Consider the following 21,873-nt stretch of genomic DNA (forward strand, 5'->3'; position numbering starts at 1 on the left):
ACACCTCCCTCCCCAAGTCATCTGAAAGGAGTGGGTTCAAACTATGCCAGCCCTGTTAGACATTCTCTCTAGGGTCACCCCTGTCCTGTGAATCCCCATCCTGTCATCAACAGAAGAGTCTGTAAGCTCCATGAGGGCAGAGTTCACTGTGATTGGGTTCAGGAAATACCTGTGTGTTGGGGAGAAACAAGCTTGTGAACCAGCAACCTGGGCATCCAAGGAGCACATCAGTTGCTATGTGCCTGTGGAGTGCAGAGGTCTTCCTACTCTCACTGCTGTGACTGAAACCTCAGAGACAGGGCCACCCCTTCTCCTTGTGCTGTGATGAGGAATCCCTACCCTCAGGAGTCGCACATGCCTGTGGCCCCCTTGCCACTTGTCCCCAAGTACTCTGGGGACCCCAGTCCCCAGTGTTCCTGGTCCTTGTGCTACCAAATGTCTGGCCAGAAATGTCTCAGGTACTTCCTAGGAGACAGCAGCCCAGGTGGAGGACCAGCTTGCCTGGAGCCACACAGAGTCAGAAGTGGGACTGGGCCCACTCAGGCCTGCCTGAAACCTGAGCTGACCTGATTGAGAAGCTGGGTATGCTGACAGCAGGAGCATGGCTGCACTGTACAGTGGTCAGTGCTCAGAGGCAGGACAAAGCCACCCATTATCTAGGAGCTGGCTGTAAGAACAAAGGATCTATTTAAGCCCTGAGGTTTCATTCTATAATAAAGGGGGCTGGAGAGCTGAGAGGATATCAGTGACTTAAAGTGGGAACCCAGATGATATGAAGGTCTCCCCCTAGAGGCGGATTTTTAATGAGTAAGCAGAGGTCAGAGAAGGTGATGAAAGCTAGACCTGAAAGATTCCTCATGTTGACTCCCTGGTAGCAGTAAGGAGCTCCAGTCTAGCAGTCAAGGTCAAGATTTTAGTTCTGAAGCTGTTTGCTCTATCACTGGGATGGGCACTGCCTTCCCTGACCCTCCATTGTCCTTAAGTAATCTTGGGAGTCTCCCTGCACTTTGCCTGGTCTGTTTTTCCTCCTTTTAAGGGATGAGAACACTGGTTGAGCAACCAAGGATGGGAGGACTGTGAGGGCTCAGGTGTCCTGGGTTCATACCTGGGTGAGATCCCATGGGGACTGGGCAGAGAAGGCCTCGTGAGAGCAGATTCCACCAGTGTGTGTCCCATGCTGCTTACAGAGCTGTGGAAAGACAGAAGGGGCTTACCAATAAGGTAAGGAAAACAGAGGCCTCCCCTCTGTGTGTGAGGGTGAGTAAGAGCCAGCAGGGTCAGAGAGCTGCAGAGATGGCCAGTGTAAGCCTTGCAGCAGCCCTGCCTGAGCAGTCCTGTGGATTTGCTGCCCTTCTTCCTAGAATTCTTGCTTGCTCAAAGTGAAACAGAGCCAGGCCGTATCAGAGCCTTGAGCAATCCAACACAGGACTGTTTGAGGGGTGTAAAAGAAGGTGGTACTCGAGACCAGCTTAGAGAAGCTGTGTACAGGGGGCTGCTACCTGCATGCTCTTGAAGTAATAAAACCAGGGCCTCACTGGCTCCTTCCTGCAGTTGCACAGCAAATGCCATAGGAGAGACCCACGTATTGGAAGAACAATGTCACAGTCATCTCAAAAATGTACTCTGATTTCCCATCAGAGGCAGCAGGAAATCACCTTTCTTCTGAATAATTAACATTGGCTCTCAACCCCTCCAACCATTTTGTTCTTACCGAGAAGATCCAAGCCTGCCAATGTGATCGCCTGCAGCAGGAGACTTGGTGAGGCCCTGATCCTCCAGAGGCCTGGCATGGGTGGGGCTGACCTTGCGCCCACTGGACCCCTCGCCCACTCCTTTACTCCGAAGATACTGCAGGGAACAAATGTGGGTTTGGTTCTCAGGACTTGGCACAGAGGCCTGGAGTAGGCAGGATGGGCCTTGGCTTGAATTCAGGCTTTCAGGGGATATGAAAAAGGCTTCTTTTCAGGAGAGAAAAGCAGGCCTGTGGGGTGAAGGCACTACTTGCATGACAATGACATCCAATAATGCCTCCCTTCAGAAAGGGAGTTAGCACCATGGTGTGAGGATGGTGACTGGGCCAGGAAGCTGCTCTACATTTGGGTCCCAATCGGCGCCTGGTAGTGGCCTTGTGTTCAGGCAGATCAGAGACTGCTGACTGCAAGAGGCTTACTTCCCCAAGCAGCCCTGACTATCATGCACAGAAAAGCCAACTGTGACTTCAGGCCAGCTATCCTGTCAGCTGGAACACCTGAAATCCCACATACTGGGGCCAGAGAGTTCAGCAGGACCTCAGCAAGAGCTGGCAGCCTGGGTAGAGGCTGGGTTTCCTGGACCCCTTTCTCCCTCAGACCCTTCCTCTCCTGGACACCTGATGAGCCTGGCTGCAGCAGGAACATTTGAGGACCCTCAGCAGAGGTCAGGCCACCATCAAGTAGGAGAAGTTGGTGTGATTCCTAACAACCTAGCATGAACCTGGCCCTGGTCATTCTGAGAAAACTTCCAACATGTGCCAGCTTATCTGGTGGGTAGTACTTGTCCCCCAGCTGGCTTGTGATCTCTGAGGTAGGGTTCATCCTCTCTGTGGGTCAGCAGTAAGGTGAAGATATTGAAATGTTACCATGTGCCTCTTTCCCAGTGAGTGGGTGATGGCAAGCAGGGCAAGGAATTCAACACAATGACCCTCACTGCCACACAGACTTCCTCATGCCTTTGGGCTCTCCCCCAGTCAATCCTGCAATCCCCAGCTATTCTGGCCCTAGGGAAGGATGGCTACAGGACAAGCCAGATTGGTCACCTGAGGCTAGGTGAAGGGACCTGGAGCTTTTGCAGTTTGACTGTGGACCATGGGTCCCAGAAAACAAGTGGCAGGGTTGCTCTGTGACATGTATTTATCACTGGAGACCTGTGTGCCTGTCACAGACTTCCCCACAGAAGCCATGGATCCTTCTTTCTCCAGCAGCAGACCCATCGCAGAAGGGAGCCCTAGAGAGCTGAAGGTGCCTGCCTCCTAGTAGCTCCAATCTGGGCCTTCAAGACATCTGCCCAGACAAATGATCTTTGGGAGCTCACTGAAGACAAGCACCTACTACGTGCCTGGTCCAGTGGGTACTGACACCCAAAGGTCTATTCCCCTTGGTGGGGGTATTAAGGAGGAAGCCTGGAGAAGCACAGAGGCTAGGAGAGTGCTGGGGGCAGGGATAGGACACACAGCAGGGTCTTGGGCTTCCTGGAGGAGACCTAAAGTCTGAGGGGCGCCTTTAGCCCCTCTGGTTAGCCAGAGGCAGTGGGGTAGGAAGGGGAAGGAACATGGTTCAGGCATGGCACAGCCCTGGAGTACAGAGTGCAGGGCCATGTGAGGAGCTAAGTGTATCTGTGTGGCAGAACACAGGAAAAAGTGAGGGATGATAAAAGGATACAGGAGGGATGGTAGCAAGAGCTGGTCACATGGTGCCCTGGCATCTGGATGAAGTATGGCTTTCATTCTGCCATCCTACTGACTGGAATGTGAACGTAGTGGCCAGGGTGATAGCCACCATTTTGAATCATCAGGATGAGGGCCACAGCTGGGGATGGGAGAGGGTAAACTGGAAGGAGCCTGGATCCTTGAGGCCTGGGTAAAGCTAAGGGCGACAGGAAGGCAGGGACAGGTTTCGGCATTTGGCAGAGCAAGGATACAATCGGGTTTATGTTTGGAAAGGAAAGTTGTGTGTGGAATTAGCTGGGCGCATGATAGAAGCAGGTGACCAAAGCAGAACCAGTAAGGACACAGTATGGCCTGAGCTAAGGCAAGTGGAAAGAAGTAGAAGGAGCTGAGATTTTCTGGATGCTGGGTGGACTTGCCAGGCTTGGAAATGGAAACTGCCAAGCCAGTGCCCTGCTCACCTGCATACTGAGTTGCCCAATCTCCAATTCTAGCTGCTGCACCTTCTCCTCCCGCTCAGCCACCATGGCCTGCAGTTGGGCCACAAGGCTGCTGCTCCTCTGGGCCTCACTGTTGACCTTCTGGTCCAGATGGTGCTGAGACGTGCGCATCTTTTCCTCCTGTAGACTCAGGCTGCCCAGAATCTCCTGTAGATGCTTCAGTTGGTCCTAGGGGAAAAAGCAGGGGGCGCTGATGGGGGTCAGGCTGGGCAGCATAGGACAAGGACAGAGTGTTTCCCTACCCGAACCTACCCATCCCTTTCCCAAACCAGAGGGAACCTAACAGTGGGACACTAACTGCTCCAGTGAGAGGTGGGAATACTTTTCTTGTTCACCCTTGGTGGGCTAAAGCCAGGCAGGTGACACCACACCTGTCTCCAGTCCTCAAATTCATTCTCCCTGAGATTGGGGCCAAGAAAGACATTCAAGGGGACTTGGAGACACCAGAAAAAGGCTTGATTGATATTCTCAGCTGGTAGGGCAGATATTTGAGTAAAAAGAAAGTCAGATCCCACTGGGTTGGGAGACAGTCTTTGGAGGCAGTACTGGACCCCTTGCCAGGGATCCTTCAGCACCTGACTGAGGCTCTATCCCCCCACCATATCCCAAGAAGACTCTGAGATAGAGGCTTCCTGCCTTGGAAGGCCAGTGTCAGTGACTTGGAACAGGTGGTGGCTGGCGTCCTTACCCCATATAGCAGAGACAGGCCCAGACAGCTCTAGGCACACTGCTGGTGGATGCCCTCTTTAGTAATAAAGGATATCAAGCCCTGTGTCTTGCTGTAAGAACAAGCTGCTGAGGCTGAGAGAGGGAACTCAGCTGGCCTGGGGGCACACAGGGAGAAACTGACAGAGGTGGGCCTACAGAGCCAGTGTAATGACCCCTGAGCCAACACAAGACGCCTCCAGAACCTCAGTCAAGCCAGGTACACCCACCTCTGGGGCACCTGCCCACAATACAGAATTCAGACACCAAACTGGACACCTCAGGTCCCAGAGAGAAAAGTCCAGGTCAGGACAGCAGCGTGACCTTGCTCACCAAGGAAGGCTTTATAGTTAAACTTGGGGATGAGTTATTTGATTTGAGCCTTGGCTTCCCTGCCTGGGGAGTGAAATTATATGACTTTAGTAGGAATTGCTTTGGGGACCATCCATTATCAAGTGCCTAGATGGGGAGACAAGAATTTGTCTGGTGTTCCGTTGTCCCTTCGAGCCTTGCTGAAAATAACCCAGGGTGTCATCCGATCTCTTTCCCCTTATCCAGCTCTTTCTCCTTGGGATCCATAGGCCTAGGAGTTTATGAGGGTGCCATCAACATCACAGCCATCTGTGTCCTTTCTGAGCTGCTCCTGTCTCAATGACAGGGCCTCATTACTTGGGCCCATCTGTAAGCTTCTGGGTTATGTAGGTAGCCTTTTCGGGTGAGTGAGAGCTCTCTCTGACTGGGTTGGGTCACAGGTTTCTGAGAGGCTAGTGGCCCATCCTCTGGGGAGCCAGGCCCTAGCTCTTGCACAGTCTGAATGGCTACCATACCATGAGGGCGTCAATGAGCTCATCGTCATGCCTGCCCTTCTCCACCAGGGTCCCCATCTGGCTCCGGAGGGTCTTTATTTCGTTTGACAGCACCTTGTTGCGGGACTTCACGCCCTCGAACTTCTTTTTCATCTCTTCAAGCTCTCTCTGGAGGGCATCCCGCTCACCAGCAAGTTTCTATAATTAGAAAGTGAAAGTGAGGGGATTCAAGGCCAGCCTGGGCTATTCCAGCGAGACCCTGCTTCAAAAGAAAACAAAAAGAAAAGAAAGGAAGGAAAGAAGAGAAAGCTGGGGCAGCAGGGCTGAGTGGGGACTTGGCACATCTGGCTGGTCCCTGGCTCCCACTCACTACGGAGGCCCAGACGGTGGGGGGAGGGTGGGGACACTTGTTGGCATAGGCTCTCTGGGCTGTCAGGCAGGCACAGGCCTCTACCTTGCCCTGACATACAGCACTAATGGATGACAGCACTCCTCCCCTCAGTTTGAGAACAGAAGAGAAAACTTCTGGGCCAACTTTGGAGTGAGTTCCAACACTCCCTACCCAGCCAGGGAGCTGCAGCCTCTGGCACTGACTCACCTACTGTTTCTTCCAGATGCCTGGAACTCTCCTCCTTCAGGCCCCAATTAGCTCTACTCCACCTTTGGAGCCATGACCCTTTCCCTTTTACAACGAAAGTTTCAGGTATAGCATCCCAAAACAGCCAGGACAGGGCCACCCAAAGTTCACTGACTAAACTAAGGGTGAGGCCCCGGTCGGGCAGCTCAAGCTAGGTTGACAGGAGGTGAGGAACATGCACAAAGGTGAACCACAGTCCCAGGGGTCTCTTTCCTCTCAAGTGCCACTAGGGCTTTTGATCACACCTGTCTCAGGCCCTCGCAGGTGCTGTCTTGATCTCCCAGTCCTGTGTGGCACCCGACCTCCTTCTCCAGGCCTGCCTTACCTCCCAGCCTTCCTGCTTTTCCCTTTCCAGGTTGCGGATTCTCAGCAGGTTTTTCTCCTGTGCTGACAGCTTCCTTGAGTCTGGGTAGATCGACAGCTCATCACTGACTGTTCCCGCAGACCTACTCTGGGTCTGTCCCAACTGCTTCTCAAGTTCCCGAACCTGAGGGTGATAAAACTCATCATTCCACCAGAAGTCTGTGATCACAGGCTCTCCCACTCTTAGGTGTAATGGGAGACCCTGCTAGACTGGAGACAGAGTCACTATTCCAGATGGTGTGGTAGCTCCATACAAGGGAGTCTGGGTGGGATGATCTGAGTTGGCACCTTGGGCAAAATGGGAAGATATGGTTTAACTCAGAAAAGACACTTCAGAATAAGTGAGAAAAATTCCATCTCTGAGGGTCTTTTTGAGGCCAAGAAGAAGATATGTGGTCTCAGGAATACTGCAAGGATAGGATGGCAAATCTCAGCCCAAGGAGACTTCCAGACCGCTTTCAGGAGAAACTGCAGCAGGAGGACAGGGCTTGGACACGTAGAGGCTGGCTCAAAGCACAGGCTGCGTAACTTCTCTGAGTCTCAGTTTGCTCATCTTTCACGTGGCCTAAGGGTACACTCTACAGAATGCTATTGTGAGGATTCAGCATCCCAAGCTTGCCTGAGCCTGCGAATCCTCCAAGATTCTTCTTGGAATGACTTATCTTGGGGCCCAACCCAGACCAACAAATTACAGCTCCAGGGGAAGGGCTGGGAACCCAAATTCTTCAAATACTATAGGTGATTTCATCTTAAAGCAAATTATTACTATTTTTATAAATATTAACTCATATTAACTGTACACATTAATAGGTTTTTCTGTGACATTTCCTTACATTAATACATTGTGCTTTAATCATGTCCACTCTCCCTACCATTCTCTCTTACCTTCCCCTCTGCCCCCTTCCCTGGTCCTCTTCCCTTCCATACAGTCCCTCTTCTGTCATCTTTTTAAAAAAATTCTGATTTCCACATATGAGAGAAAACATGCAATACCATCTCCTTGAGTCTGGCTTTCACTCAACAGCATGCTCCCCAGGTCCATCCATTTTCCTGCAAATGACAGGATCTCCTTCTTCTTCATGGCTGAATAATACTCCCTTGTGAGTATATACCATATATTTAAAAAACCCATTTACCTGTTGATGGGCACCTAGGTTGATTCTTGGTGATTGTGTATAGAGTATGTGTATAGAGTATTGTGTATAGTGCTACAATAAACATGGACTACACAACTTTGTGTAGTGACTTCATTTCCTTCAGGCATATGCCCAGAAGTTGTATAGCAGGCAATAAGGTAGTTTTTTTTCAGGAACCTCCATACTGATTTCCACAGTGGCTGCACTAATTTACATTCCCATCAACAGTGTGTAAGGGTTTTATGTTCTCCACATTCTCATCAGCAATTTTTTTTCTTTTTTGATAACAGCCATTTTCACTGAGGTGAGATGGAATCTCAGTGCAGTTTTTTTTTTGTTTTGTTTTGTTCTGTTTTTAAGACAGAGCCTCACTGTACAGCTCAGGATGGCCTGCAACTCCCAAGCCTCCTGCTTCCACCTCAAGAATGCTGAGGTTCAATGTAATTTCTTTTGTTGCTACTGGAGTTTGAGCCTAGGATTTCACACTTGCTAGACAGGCACTCTACCACTTGAGCCATGTTCCTACCTCTTTTTGCTTTAGTAATTTTTTGAATAGGGTCTCATATTTTTGCCTGGATTGGCCTCAAACTACAATATTCTTATTAATTCCTCCTGCATAGCTGGGATGATAGGCATGCACCACCACGCCCAACTTGTTGGTTGCAATGGGGTGTTGCTAACTTTTCCTTGGCTGGCCTTGAACCACAATTCTCCTATCTCTACCTCATAAGTAGAGATTATAGGTATGAGCCACCATGCCCAGCTCAATGTAGTTTGCCTATTTTTTTTCAATACTGAGGCTTGAACTCAGGGCCTTCACCTTGAGCAACTTCACCAGCCTGTTTTTTGTGATGGATTTTTTTCTCAAAATAGGTAGGGTTTCATGAAACTGTTCGCTCAGGCTGGCTTTGAACCACGATCCTCCTGGTCTCTGCTAGGATTACAGGTCTGAGCCACTGGCATCCAGCTTCAATATAGTTTTGATTTGTTAAAGGTGTTGCATATTTTTCATATATTTATGTGTGCATCTTCTTTTGAGAAGCATCTGTTCAGATAATTTTCCCATTTTTACTGGATTACTTGTTCTTTTAGTTTTTTGAGTTCTTTTTGTATTCTGGATATTAATCCTTTGTCAGCTGGCAAAGATTTTCTCCCCTTTGTAGGCTGACTCTTCCCTCTGTTGTTTCCTTTTCTGTGCAGAAGCTTCTTAAATTGATGTATTCTATTTGTCAATTCTTCTTATTTCCTGAGCTACTGGAGTTCTACTCAGGAAGGTGGTGCCTATGCCTATATATTGAAGTGTTTTCTCTATGTTTTCCACTAGTAATTTCAAAGTTTCAGGTCTTACATGAAGGTCTATGATCCACTTTGAATTGATTTTTGCACAGGGTAGGAGATCAGAATCTAGTTTCAGTCTTCTGTGTATGGATATACAGTTTTCTCACCACCACTTGCTGAAGAGGATGTCTTTCTCCAACATATGTTTTTGGCTCCTTTGTCAAAACTCAGATGACTGTATTTGTGTGGGCTTATTTCTGGGTCCTCTTTTCTGTTCCATTGGTCTGCATATCTGTTTTTGCAGCAGTGCAAAACAGGCTGTTTCTGTTTCTGCGGCTCTGTAGTATAATCTGAAGTCAGGTATTGTGTTCTTTTTTCAGGATTGCTTTGGCTATTTGGGATCTTTTGAGCTTCCCTATGAATGTAAAGACTGCCTTTTCTAGTTCTATGAAGAATGTCACTGGAATTTTAATGGGAATTACATTGAATCCATAGATCAGTTTTTAGTAATAGGGCCACTTTAACAATATTTATTTTTGCTTGTTATGAATGATTTTAGGAAGTCCCAAAATGATCCAGGTTGAGCCCTCAACACGGAGCCTAGCACTCATGTGCTCCCAGCAAGCCACAGTAGATGTCATCCTGCACAACAATGCCTGTATCACACCAGGGGTGATAAGCCCAATGGTCCTGGTTTCCATGTCAACACAACCAAATGGTGGAATGAATTAGTGAACTAGGGCCAGGAAAGGGAGGCAAAATTCTCTAGGATCCCTGGTAAGGGGCAGGGGCATTGCTGTGAAAGTGCCCTGTGTGGCACCACATGGTAATTCTACTTTATATACAACCCGATCACAGTGACAACAAATTTGCTGAGTGCTTATTATGGCCAGGCACTGTGATGGGTGCTTTACAAATGTTATTTTATTTAACCCCACAACAACCCTCTAAGATGGCATCATTATTTCCACTTTACAGGTGAGAAGACTAAGGCACAGAGAAGAAGAAATTTGTCCAAGGTCTCAGAGCAAGTAGGACAGTGACAGAAGTCAGACTCAAACTCAGATCTCTTGAATCTCAAGGTTGCACACTGATCAATTAGTTTTTTGGAGTCACCCCTCTCATTGTGTTGGCTTCAAGGATCCCACAGAAGACCCTAAGAATAAAAGTCACCAAGAATCAAGACCCTGAAGTCCCTGGGGAGGAAGGTGACATGTTTGGCAAATAGTGGACATCATGCTCCTCATGGGCTTCTCAGTCTGAAGGCCAAGGAGGAATAATCACAAGTCACCTTGGTGTAGGACTTGCTCATTCCAGGTGCTGTGCTGACACTTCATACACACGAGTCATTCAGTTTTCTCAGCAGCTCATACTGTTATTATCCCCATTACAAAGATGAGGAAACTGAGGCACAGAAAGGCAGTAATTTGCTTGGGGTCACAAAGCAAAGAAGGGAGGAGAGAGGAGAAGTGAGGTTTAAATTCAAGCAGTCTAGCCCTTGGAGCCTCTGCTCTTAGCCTCTTTTGGTATGCGCCAAAATATTTACAAAACAGAGGGAGACAAGGCAGTTTTATTGGGCAATGAAAAGTTTCAAAAAACTACAAGCATGTGGACAAAACTGGAAAAAAGATGTGATTACAACAGTCACGCAAATTTACATGAACTTGGAAAAAATATGACTGGAGAAAAATAAATCAAACCAAAAGCACTGGTATTTGTTAAGAGCCAGTGCCTGGCGTGTGGTAAGCGTTATATAAGTGCTTGTTCATTAACTAAATTAAAACCAGGCTGGGTAGGGAGAATGTGAAACAACTGCCCTGCTGTGTGCTCTGCAGGCCTGAAAGGCCTTTCTGGTGTCAGTGTGCTTAAATCACTCATGTGGTTCAGTGCAGGCATTTCTGGAGTGTTCCAAGCCCTCTGTTTAGGGCCAGGAAAAGTCTGATGACCACTCACCTTGCTCTGCAAAATGAGAATTTGCTGAGCTCTTCCCCTCCAAGTTCCTGGTGAGGACAGGAGTTGCTGGACGTTGACATCTTCCCCAACCTCACTGACCAAAACCTGGAATAGGCAGGGTGTTCAGGATGACAAAGACAGGGCTCTCCTTAATGCTGCTGCACACTAGGAAGCAGGGCTGGGTATGTGGTGCTCCCAGAGGGATCAGCCTTGAGGTACACCATCTTCCTTCTGCCTCTGAGCACAGCCTTCAACAGGCCCACTTATCACCTTCCAAGGTCAGCTCTCCCTGCAAAAGAATAAACCCAGCATCCCCAGTATTTCTTGGTGATGCTTAGAGCAGTCAAGGAGATGTCAGCAACATCCACATAGAGCTCCTTGCTCTTAACCATTCCGCCATGAGTAGACCACAAAGCTAACCAGCACCACTTGCCACCTAGAACTGAGGTACACCACCTTGCCCTCTGCAAAAGCCATTTAATGGTCACCTGAATGCAACAAGGAGGTGGGCTTCAGAGGGTCACTTGAGGATGTTGTGCTTTAAAGAAGGGCCCACTGCTGAAGTGCAGTGCTCAGGCCCTACCTCAAGGCTTTGGGCGGGAACAATACACTGCAACTTGTGACCCAGCCCCTCTGAACCCTGTTGGGGATCCCCATCCAGCATACCAAGCACTGGTGCTTGTTTCCACAATAGAACATTGTTTTGGAAATCTTGGCTCATCGGAGTGGTTCCAGCAGGGAAGGCAAATGCCAGAGAATTCACTACGTGAATAAAAATAAATAGTGAAGCAGCTGGGCCTGCTGGGCCTGTGGCCCCAAGTCTGAGCATTTTCCTTGGAAAGGGACCTTTCATGCACAAACCACCTATTCACTTTCTAATAGTACAGAGAGCAGAGGGCAGGAGGCAGGTCTTGGCAGGCTTCTGAGCAAAGGCGGCTTATTAAGTAGAGACTCAGGATCTATTTGTGCACGGAGAACGCAGGGAAGGCTTAAATGACCCTCCTCAGGTACACAGAGCTGTCCTCTTCAGCCTAGAGCTGGGGAGCACCACAGGGCATGTATGCAGCCTATTAGGCAGCCAGTGATCCCATCCACCAGATGGAACTATACAGAGGAGAAACAAAAACAGTGGAAGGAAGTTGCTGGATTTGGAGCCTGACCCAGCGCAAGCAGGATGCTCATGGGGCAAGCACTCCCTGCTCTTGAGTAGAACCCACTGTGCCAGCTGTGCTCTTCCTGCAGCCACTGCAGCCAAGAGGTCCTAAGCACTATCCCTGAGAGACCTTCTGGGCTATCCGGAGCTCCTGCTTCACAGACTGGATCTGGTTACGCAGTTCACTCATCTTCAGGTTCGTGGCCGCCAGCCTGTCCTGCAGGGCCTTCATCTCTGGGGTCTCCAGCTGCTTGGGAAGGATAAGAAAGAAGTCACTTGTTGCTTAGACAGTAATAATAATCATAGTACTTTTTTGTCTTAGTACATGCCAGGTACCGTGCCAGGGGCTTGACATGGAGCAATTCAGCAAGTCCTCACAAACCTGTGAGACAGGTGCTATTGTTGGCCTCTTCAGATGTGAAACAGAGGCTGGTGTTATGGTTTGAATATGAAATGTTCTCCCCACAGGCTCACATGAACACTTGGTCCCAGTTGATGGTGCTATTTTAGGAGGTGGTGGACACTTTAGGAGGTGGGGCCTGGAGGAAGTAGATCACAGGCTGTGTGCCTTGGAGGTTATACCTGGGCCCCAGTCCCTTCCTCTTTCGGTGTTTCCCGTCAGCCATGAGATGCTCCTGTTGCCAAAATGTTCTGCCTAACGATGAGCCCAGAATCAGCAGAGCCAAGGGCTACAGACTGGCATGATGAGCTAAAAACCCATCATTCATCCTTAAGTTGTTCTCTCAGGTATTTTGGTCACAGTAACAAGAAAGCCTGGGTAACACTTGGGCTGCCTGATTGGTAAGGTGGAGCATGGATTGTACCTGACAGCCCAACTTTGTGGTGGAGCCCTTTGCTATACATATGCACACAGCTATGTACCATGGCCACAGAGGTGGGGCATCTGGAGGCTGCAGGAACCACAGCTCCCAGATACTTCTTGGGCATGGACTCTCTCTTCTGTGCTAAGAGATCAGCATCACAGCCAGTCCATCTTATTCCAAATAAGGAGGAAACCAGTCCATCCACAGAAGGCCACTCCAGCTTGGCAGGAGAGTACAATTTCTCCTGGAATCAGAGTCATTGGCACATGTCTTGTCTGTGACAGCTGAGGGGCTTCAGGCTCCCTTTCTGGCAGGATACTCACTGAACAGAGATAAGGACGGGGTTTAATCCCCAAATGGTCTATCTCTGTGGCCTGAAGAACTACAACCACCACGAAAACTCCCTGCTAGGACTCTCAGTGATGATTTTTAAATTTTTTTCTTTAAAAAGATGTTTGGACTGGAAGTGTGGTTCAAGTGGTAGAGTGCCTGCTTTCCAAGAATGAAGATGAGTTCAAATCCCAGACTCATAAAACAATAAAAAAAAAAAACCCATAATGTTTGGATACATTTTTCTTAAATGTGCTGACCACCTCTCCATCTCAAAAGACATTTCTGAGACATCCAAGGGCAGCCCATCCAAACTCCCTGCATAAGTGATGACAATAAGATCCAGAGAGGGGAAGTAACTTGCCTTCATGCACACAACTGGTTGAGGCTGGCATAGGTAGGATTAGAACCCTGGTCCTTCTCCTGCCCTGGCTAACTCTCCCAATTTAGATGGTGGTGGCTGCTGCTGAGCATCATGGCAGCAGTAACATTGGCTGAGTATCTACCAGGCAACGCTGACACTCTCTGCTCCTACCCCACAGACCAGGGAGCGGGACCTCTGAGAAGTTGGGTAGGTGCTACGGTGGCCTTCTAATCTTTCTTTAGCAGGCACAAACAAAATCTGCTGTGAAAGATAGATCCAAACAGACTGGGTCTGGCAAGTTCCATGGACCCTACAGGCTCTGGACAGCCCAGCTGAAAACCAGCGATCAAAAAAAACTAGACCTGGACACAGAGTCTCGAAACCCTGACCACATTTAGTTTCCTCATCTGTGGAATGGGTGTAAAACTACTTCTCTGTCATGCTTCCTCATAGCACCACTGTCAGATCAAACTGAATAACTGATGTGAACAAAACTTGTAAGCTGAAGACTTACATAAAACACAAATATATCCTTTTGTGTGTGAGTGAGACTGGGGTTCAAACTCAGGGATTCATACTTGCAAAAGAGGTACTCTACCGCTTAAGCCACACCTCCAGTCCATTTTGCTCTGGGTATTTTGGAGATGGGATCTCTTGAAATATTTGCCTGGGCTGGCCTCCAACTGTGATCCTCCCGATCTCAGCCTCCCAAGTAACTAGGATTACAGGTATGAGCCACTAGCACCCAGTCTTTTTTTTTTTTTCAATACATTTTTTCCTTCTGGCTGCTTGCTGTTCTCTCTCATTGCTGTTGGGTATCTGTCTTTTCTCCTGTTAAACGTGTACCTTTGAATCAGCTCTGAGTTGAAAAGGAACATCTCTCCTGCCTGTCAGATCTTCCTGCCATGATCTGCAGTGGCTCTGAGAGCTCTGTGCCACACTGTAGGAACACAGGAGTTTGCCTAAGGCTGCTGTAACCCTGCAGCATCTCTGTGGGCAGCATCTCTGTAGACTGAGCACACAGATTGGATCTGGATCTAGAGTCCAGGCCACAGTGCCCTCTCCCAGCCTTGTTTCCTCATCTATAAAGCAGGAGTAGAGAATAATGGATGACTGATGGGATAGCTCACATAAAGGGTGCTGTCTAGGGTAGGTGCTGACAGAGGGGTCTTGCCTGGCTTAAGTGAGCAGCTGGAAAAGGAGACTGAGACCAGATGACATTCTGATGAGAGCTGGGCCAGGTCCCTGTCCCTCCAGCCTAGGCAGTTGGACCCACTCTCCCACCTAGCCACTTTGGAGTTCTTTCTGCTCAGAGCGAAATTCCACAGGCTTTGTGGGGCTCCTGGGCACAAGCACACTCTGTCCCATCTTGGCTATTTTCTTTGAGGGAGTAAATGAACTGTAGTACATGGGGAGCATGAAATGCTGGTGCCACTCACACCCCAACCTGCCGAAGCTCCATGTGGATCTTTGTGTGGCACTGCATGCCTCTGCAGCGTGGCTCAGCCTGGCTGTCCTGAGCAGTCTAATAAAGGGAACATGCTTCTGTTCTTGCTCCGGTCAGAAGATGTCAGGGAAAAGACACAGTGTGGATGAATTAAGACCTGCAGCCCGGCACCACACTCTCCTAGCAGAAATCTCCCAGGCTCCCCACCACAGAACCCAGTCAAAACGGCTCAATGCTCCTGCTGCCATTCAAGGTCCCCTCCATGAATCACTCCACCCTGGCTCTTTTTGGGCTCAAGTTCATTTTCTCCTTATGGACTCTTGGTTGCAGTCAAATGCTATCCAGCTGTCACCCGGGTAAGCAAACTTCAGTGTGCTTGGTCTCTGTGACCTGGCTTGTATGCTCCTCCAGAAAGACCCTTCTTGACTTCCTTCTCCAGGAAGACCCAGCTTAGGGACACCTTTTCTACTCCTGCTAGCTGCCTTAGCCCTGGGTCTGTCTTCAAGGGTCTGCTACATCCTTCCCTCATACAGCTACTCCTATCCCCTTGGGCTCCTCTGTGGACAGAGGCCATATTTTTAAGTGCCTGTGTCACAGGACTCAGAAAATCCCCTCAGGCCCAACAAGTGACTCAACAAGGGCTTCTCATCTGGGACAGCACTAGTCGGGCACAGAGGTGCTCTATGCTCCAGATAAAACAGGAGCAGCTTTCAGTGTCCCTTGGTGCAGGAAAGGCCCTAAAGGATACTTGGTCTAGCTCCTACCAAGGACAGAGTTGTCTTCCCAGCAACAAGATGGGTTTACAACAGACTGAAGAGATGAGTTCACCCCTGTAGCCCCAGGGATCCATCACTGCACACCCAGGACTGTATTTTCCTCAAGACAGGCATGAGGCAGCCTGAGGTACAGGCCATAGGTGAAATGGGACAGGAAAAAGAACTGATGGAAGGACTTGGCTCCCTCCATCACCAAGTAGCCTGGCTTCCCAAGAAAACCCTGGCAAGGTCTCCTGGGATGTTCTTTTCTTTGAAGTGCTGCAGTTTTAACTGGGTCTTGTGCTCCACCTTCAGCCACACCCCCAACCCTTTTTGCTTTTTTAGTTATTTTTCAGATTAGGGTATTGCGTTTTTGCCCAGGATTGGCCTGGGACTGTGATCTTCTGCCCATGGCTCCTGCACAATGAAGCTGGGATTACAGATGTGTGCTACCATGCCCAGCCATATCTTGGGATGTTCTTGAGACTCTGACGCTATTCATAGTCTGGCCTAGGGTCCATGCCCATGACAACTCACGGGTCAGACTGCCTTTCTTTCATGGAGATGCAATTCCATCTCTTGGGTTTCATGGCCTGCTCACTGGCATGGGATCTGGGGAACAACTAGGTGTGGAGCTCCACAAAAGGAAAACAGCACAGCATGAACTGCCTCATAGAGGACAGGGCTCAACGGGCAGTGGTAAGCCCATATCTCCCTAGGGAGGAGGCTGTAAAGCAGATGACTGGGCTGAGAGCCGAAGGCCAGGTAGACTAGGCCTTCCTTCCCCATGGTCCTGAGGTTCCAGGGCTCCAGAGGCTCAAGGCCCCTACCATCTTCCTCTCTGGAGAGTGAACAGACAGGGTACTGTTGCCTGACAGGTGCTCTGAGGAGGCTGCGATTAGAGATGAGAATACCTGGCTCAGCAATGGGGTGGGGACCCCATGAGGCACCTGATCACCCATGGAGGACAGGAGGCCCAGGTCAATGGCCACCTCACAGACTTCCCAGCACAGAAGAGAATTCATACCAAGGCTCTGTCTCCCATCTGGGCCCTCGGTGACTTGGCTCCTGCATCGGTAGCCCCCTTGGCTGGCAGCCTGGCCAAGGTTGTCTGCAGCTGAAAAAGCAAACCTGGTTCTTAATATTTAATTGTGCTTAGCAAGCACACACCCCAGCTGAAGTACTCTGGTGCCACTGGGTGTGTGGTTACCTGTCTTGGTGGTTTGTCCTTTTAGTTCACTTTAGGATGACTAATGGAAGCATTCTCCTTTACAAACTGCTCTGCAACGGGAGAGGTTTAATTGTCTTCTCTGCTCCCCAACCCCACTGTAAGAGCAGTCCAAGAATTCACTAACAGCTTAATAAACACACATGCTGCAGCCATAATTTGTCTCCTGGAGTTCTAGCAACATGGATTTTTGAGTTATAGGGGAGACACGGAAGTGCCTGCCACAGTGGACACACTTTCTGGCTAAGACTCCTGTAGACAACCAGGCAACTGACCCTTAAATGATTTCTTGATCGTTCTTTACACAATGACCACACCCCATTTGACAAGGTAGGTCATAACCTGTCCTCCCACTTATTTGTTCAGCTCTTGACCATATTGATCTCTGGGCCTTTGTACCCACTGGACCCTCTGCATGGGGCTACTCCCCCACATCTCTGATCCCTTTTCATCTCCATGAACCCACTATGCTTGCCCCCTCCCTGGTCACCTTAAGCAGCTCCTCTTCTGGTTCTTGCTACCCCCTTGCCCCAGGTCACTGCTCCTTTTTGCTGACATCTTCTCCTTTTCCTCTGTCATGGTTGACTATTATATTACACATCAATGTTGTTTTGTTTCCCAGGAGGCCAGGAACTATCCAAGCCTAAGTAGCTCTCTCAAGCCTCCCCCAAGGCATGGCATAGAACATGAGATGGTTCCAAAAAAATACATCATGGAATAAAGACACTCTTATTCAATACCAAGTGTAGTGACTGACATGGACTTAGAGGGCCGCAGATCTGGGCTACAGTCCAGCAAGACCACATACTACATCTCCTGTGGCCTCAACTCCCCCAGCTACAGGAGAAGCTGTGAAGGTTCCCTCTCGTCTGTGAGCCCTCTAACTCCTAAAGGACCATGAGCAGCTTAGCTTGTGCCCTTGCTCAACTGGAAGAGTTTGTGATTAGCTGTGGGAGGACAAGGGACAGTAAAAGGAGGAAGATGGACTGGGGGAATATTTCTGGCTCTAACTTTGAATGAATAAGGATTTCTGTGAATTTATACTATAGATATTTTTCTAGTGCTTGTTATGTGTCAGGCACCGTACTAAGCATTTTAAAATGCTATGCTATTTAACCTCCATAAAACCTTAGAGTGGGTTCTATTATTGCTGCCATGTGATAGATGGAGGAAACTGAGACACTGAGAGTTTATAGCTTGCTCACAGTTAAAAATGTCAGGCTCTAGGTCAGTGCCCTCAACCACTGTGCCAAGCTGCCTTTCAATGACCTGCATCTCCTTGCTGCCTGACACTCCCTCCTCTCTGGATGTGGATCTGACAAAGACTAAGGAACTCTTTGCAAACACCGATCCACAAGCCCTTCAGAAGGACCCAAGGCTTCTCAGTATGGTCCCCGCTCTGAGGAATGGCCTGGTTCTAGGAGTCCCCTCGTGGAAGAACAACCAGGGCCCTCACTTCCTGCTCCAGCTCCTGGATACGAATGGTCAGCTGCTTCACTCTGGTTTTCGCACCCTCTGACTCTGCCACTAGCAGCCGGTTCTTTTTGGACAGCTCGACAATTTTGGTGGCAACTACATCTCCGGTCATTCCAGCAGTCCCTAAAATGAAAGAAACAATGAAGTCAATTAAAATACAGCCTGAAAATCAAACTCATGCCCAAGGTTTTTAATGCTGAAGTTTATGGAATGAGTGTTCACGAAGGGGAGAGGCTCGAGGGAGTTGCCACAACCAAGGAGCCCTGGGACACAGTTCCCGTGAGGAGAAATGGAGCCACTGGGAGACTTGGTATACTCTAGGAAAACTATAAATCAGAAATCAGAGTTTTAGTTCTGTGGGAGACAGACTGATTGCTCCAATTCATCACACCATCCCCATCAGCAGGGTTAAATACCCTATGCCCTCTAATGAGTAGGGTAGTCCTTTGACCCTTCTATGCCTGCCTGACTTTTGGCCAATGTGATGTCAGCAGGCAAGTGCAGTAGAGGCTGGGAGAGCACTTGTGCAGTTAGGCTTGCTCTCCTTGCCTATGCCATCTCCACAAGAACAACAGGTCGAGGCCAACTAGCTTGTCACAGGAAGGAGAGGGAGACATGGAACAAAGCTGAGCCACCCTAGCCAAGCTGTAGCTAAACCCCCAATGTGTGAGCTTAACAAATGCTTATTCTCAGGTGCTGCTGAGATTTATGTGGTTTCTTATACAGAATTCTGCTGTGACAACTGACCAATATAAATGCACACATTCACTAGCAAATATTTATTGAGTTTCTACCAAGTGTTGAACCCTCCCTGGATTAGAGATTTGGTAGTGAATAAAAAAGACTCATAGAGTTTACATTCTAGTAGGGGAGGCAAATCATTAAAAAGTCAAATAGATAAATATGCATTATAATATTAGAGAGGAATAAGTGTTGTGAAATAAAGTGAAGCTGGGAAAGGGGATGGGAGTGATGGAGTGATGTTATTTTACATTCAGTGGTCAGGAAAGGCCTCTGTGAGTAAGGAGGATGTGAACAGAGACTGAATGAATGAAGCGAGGGTGTTCCAAGCAGAGGAAACAGAAGTGCATAGATCCAGAGATGGGAATGTGCTTGGAGAATCTGGGGAACAGAAAGGAGGCCGGCATAGCCAGAAGGCAAGGGAAGGAAGTTAGGGAAGTGGCTTAGAGGGATGTGAATGGGGGAGGATGCCACATGTGCCTGTGCAATGGCAGATTTCATCAGATGGTCTGCAAGCTCTCTGAGTGCTTTTGACACTCCAGCAGTGAGTGATTGGCAGAGACACCTTCTTAGTCATACATTTTAACAAGACTGTGACATGCCTCAGAGCAAGATGAAGGGTGTCAATGGTGAAAAGCAAATGAAGGCATGGATGGTTTTCAAATTATCTCAGTCCAGCCTTGCTGCTGCTGGCCTAAAAAATCACCTCAGCCTAGTTTCTTTGTTGTTGGCTTGGGGAGGCCGTGAGTGAAGCAAGTAGGAACAGTTGTCCTGGGAACCTCATGTCTGCTGAAGAGGACAAGGATACACCAAAGAAATGGTTCAGACCAGAAGCCGTGAAGTATCTAGAGGGAGACAGACACCTTTTAGCAACAAGAGGGCACACTTGGCTCCACCTACAGGAGATGGGTGAGGGAGTGGCTATTAAAGGATCCCTGGGGAAATCACTGATTCTAGCAGTTAAAGAAACGCCATTCCAGCAGAGGTTCTGGCTAAGATGGAGCAAACACACTGCTCTGCCTTGCTCACTGACTACAACTAAAACCCCCAACAGGGTTCTAGATGCAAATGGCAGTAGGCATGCTGGGAGAGGAAGCCAGACTCAGGAGTATAAATGATCTAGGGCTAAGGTTTCTAAGGTATGATTCCTCCAGGATTCAAAAGCAGCACAAATCCAGAACTAGCCATCAGAAAGAGGTCCAAGAAAGCCCTCCCCCAAAGAGAGCCCATAGAGAATGGGAAAAATGTTTTTTTTTCCCTTCTGTTTCCCAGTCTTGTCTCCAGGCCAGCCTCCCTGCTAAAGCTGCAATTCTGGTAATAATGGGGGCAGCAAAGTGGCAAGCACAGAAATGCCAGTGTTTGGGTCAATATAATAGACTACTTTATCTCCTTAAGTCCTTTAGCATAGCAAAACAACTATAAGCAAAAACTGTACCATTGGTGGGATTTTCACTATATGTGTAGGTATAATAATACAGAAGCTGTGTATGTAAGTACCAATATAAAGCAACCTAGATGGTAGTCAAGTTTTTACATTCCACTTGAAGTGGTAAAATATTAATTCTAAGTAGACAGTAAAAAAATTAAGCTTGTATTTTGTAATCACTAAAGCAATCTAAAAATCCAGCCAAAAGAAAACAGTCCTTCAGTAGTCAGTACCTTGTTACTTGTAGCCTGATTCTAAAACATGACACTGGAAATCAGCAATGGTGACTTCAGAGTGAGGACTGGATTTAAGAGGTCTCTAGCATGAATTAGGCCTGCCAATCATGAGGCCCTGAAGGAGAACAATGGGACAGGCCGGGGAGGAGGGAGTAGCCCAGGTCCTGCCTCTCCTGGCTGTTGGGGCAGGGATGGACCTCCTGCTCCCCCTGGAGCCCATGGGCTTCTTTGCAGTCTTGTGAAAGTACAAGCTGCACCTTACGCAGCTGGATGGTGAAGCAGATTGAGTGTTTAGTCCTAACACAAAGCCGTGTGTTCAGTGTGTTTTTTGTTTTAGACAGAAAGGTTCAAAGAATGGAGATGCAATAAGGTACCAAAGGTCTTTAGGATACCAAAATTGGCTTTTTAAGTCAGCACTGACTGATTGAACCTTTAGCCAGGCATTTATTCTTAAAGGCAGGGAGGGACACTGGTAGATGCTAGGTCAGCCCTATTGCTAAGGTAAAATTTATAACCATAGAGCCAATGTCCACTCACATTCACACGGCCAAGGTCAGCACCAGACCTACAAAAATAAGGTCCTCACCAGACCCATGGGGCCAAGGTCCCCACCAAAAGAGCCAAAATCTAGCTCAGACCTACAGGGCCTAGGTCTAGCCTAGAGTCTGCTGGGGGTGGTTGGGTCCCAGAACTCCTCTCAGAACAGTTGATGTCCCTCTGGAGAACAACAGTAGGTGCAGTGGAATTAGTGCCTGCCTCTACTGGGCACTTTTTTCAATGTCCCTAATACAATGTCAGCTAGAACACCAAGGAGAAGTGAACCCTGTCAGCCATGGGACATGTTGTGAGGATGACAGAACCCTTCCATAAGTCCCAGTGGGGTTACCATCACCGCCTGGATGCTTGTCTGCTGCCCTTGCTGTCCCACTGTTCCTTGGGCTCCCATTTCTTGGCATGCTGGCCTCCCAGAACTGCTCTCTTCCTCTCCCGTCACTTGCAGCAGTGACCGCAGCAGACCCTTGCTCTGTTTCTCAGGCACAGACAGCCCTCTGGAACCAACATGACAACTGGGCCAACCCACCTGGACTCCAGGC

General features: G+C 48.7%; 1 protein-coding gene across 5 annotated transcripts in view; it reads right to left on the minus strand.

Annotated features, from left to right (window-relative positions):
* Nucleotides 1-21,873, minus strand: part of Ccdc13 (coiled-coil domain containing 13) — a 53,127-nt gene that overhangs the window by 17,793 nt on the left and 13,461 nt on the right. For 3 of the 5 annotated variants that reach the window (XM_074060087.1, XM_074060088.1, XM_074060085.1), the window contains exons 4-12: nt 18,357-18,499; nt 16,700-16,789; nt 12,083-12,202; nt 10,800-10,904; nt 6,395-6,556; nt 5,454-5,630; nt 3,883-4,089; nt 1,712-1,848; nt 1,106-1,189 (exon numbers count right to left, since the gene is read on the minus strand). In XM_074060087.1, the coding sequence (XP_073916188.1) occupies nt 1,106-1,189; nt 1,712-1,848; nt 3,883-4,089; nt 5,454-5,630; nt 6,395-6,556; nt 10,800-10,904; nt 12,083-12,202; nt 16,700-16,789; nt 18,357-18,499 (1,225 nt within the window). Of the gene's footprint in view, nt 1-1,105; nt 1,190-1,711; nt 1,849-3,882; nt 4,090-5,453; nt 5,631-6,394; nt 6,557-10,799; nt 10,905-12,082; nt 12,203-16,699; nt 16,790-18,356; nt 18,500-21,665; nt 21,847-21,873 lie in introns of those variants that run through there. The other 2 variants (XM_074060089.1, XM_074060086.1) reach the window with 2 other exon arrangements.

This window comes from Castor canadensis, chromosome 17 (genome assembly GCF_047511655.1).
Source record: "Castor canadensis chromosome 17, mCasCan1.hap1v2, whole genome shotgun sequence".
NCBI classification, from domain to species: Eukaryota; Metazoa; Chordata; class Mammalia; order Rodentia; family Castoridae; genus Castor; species Castor canadensis.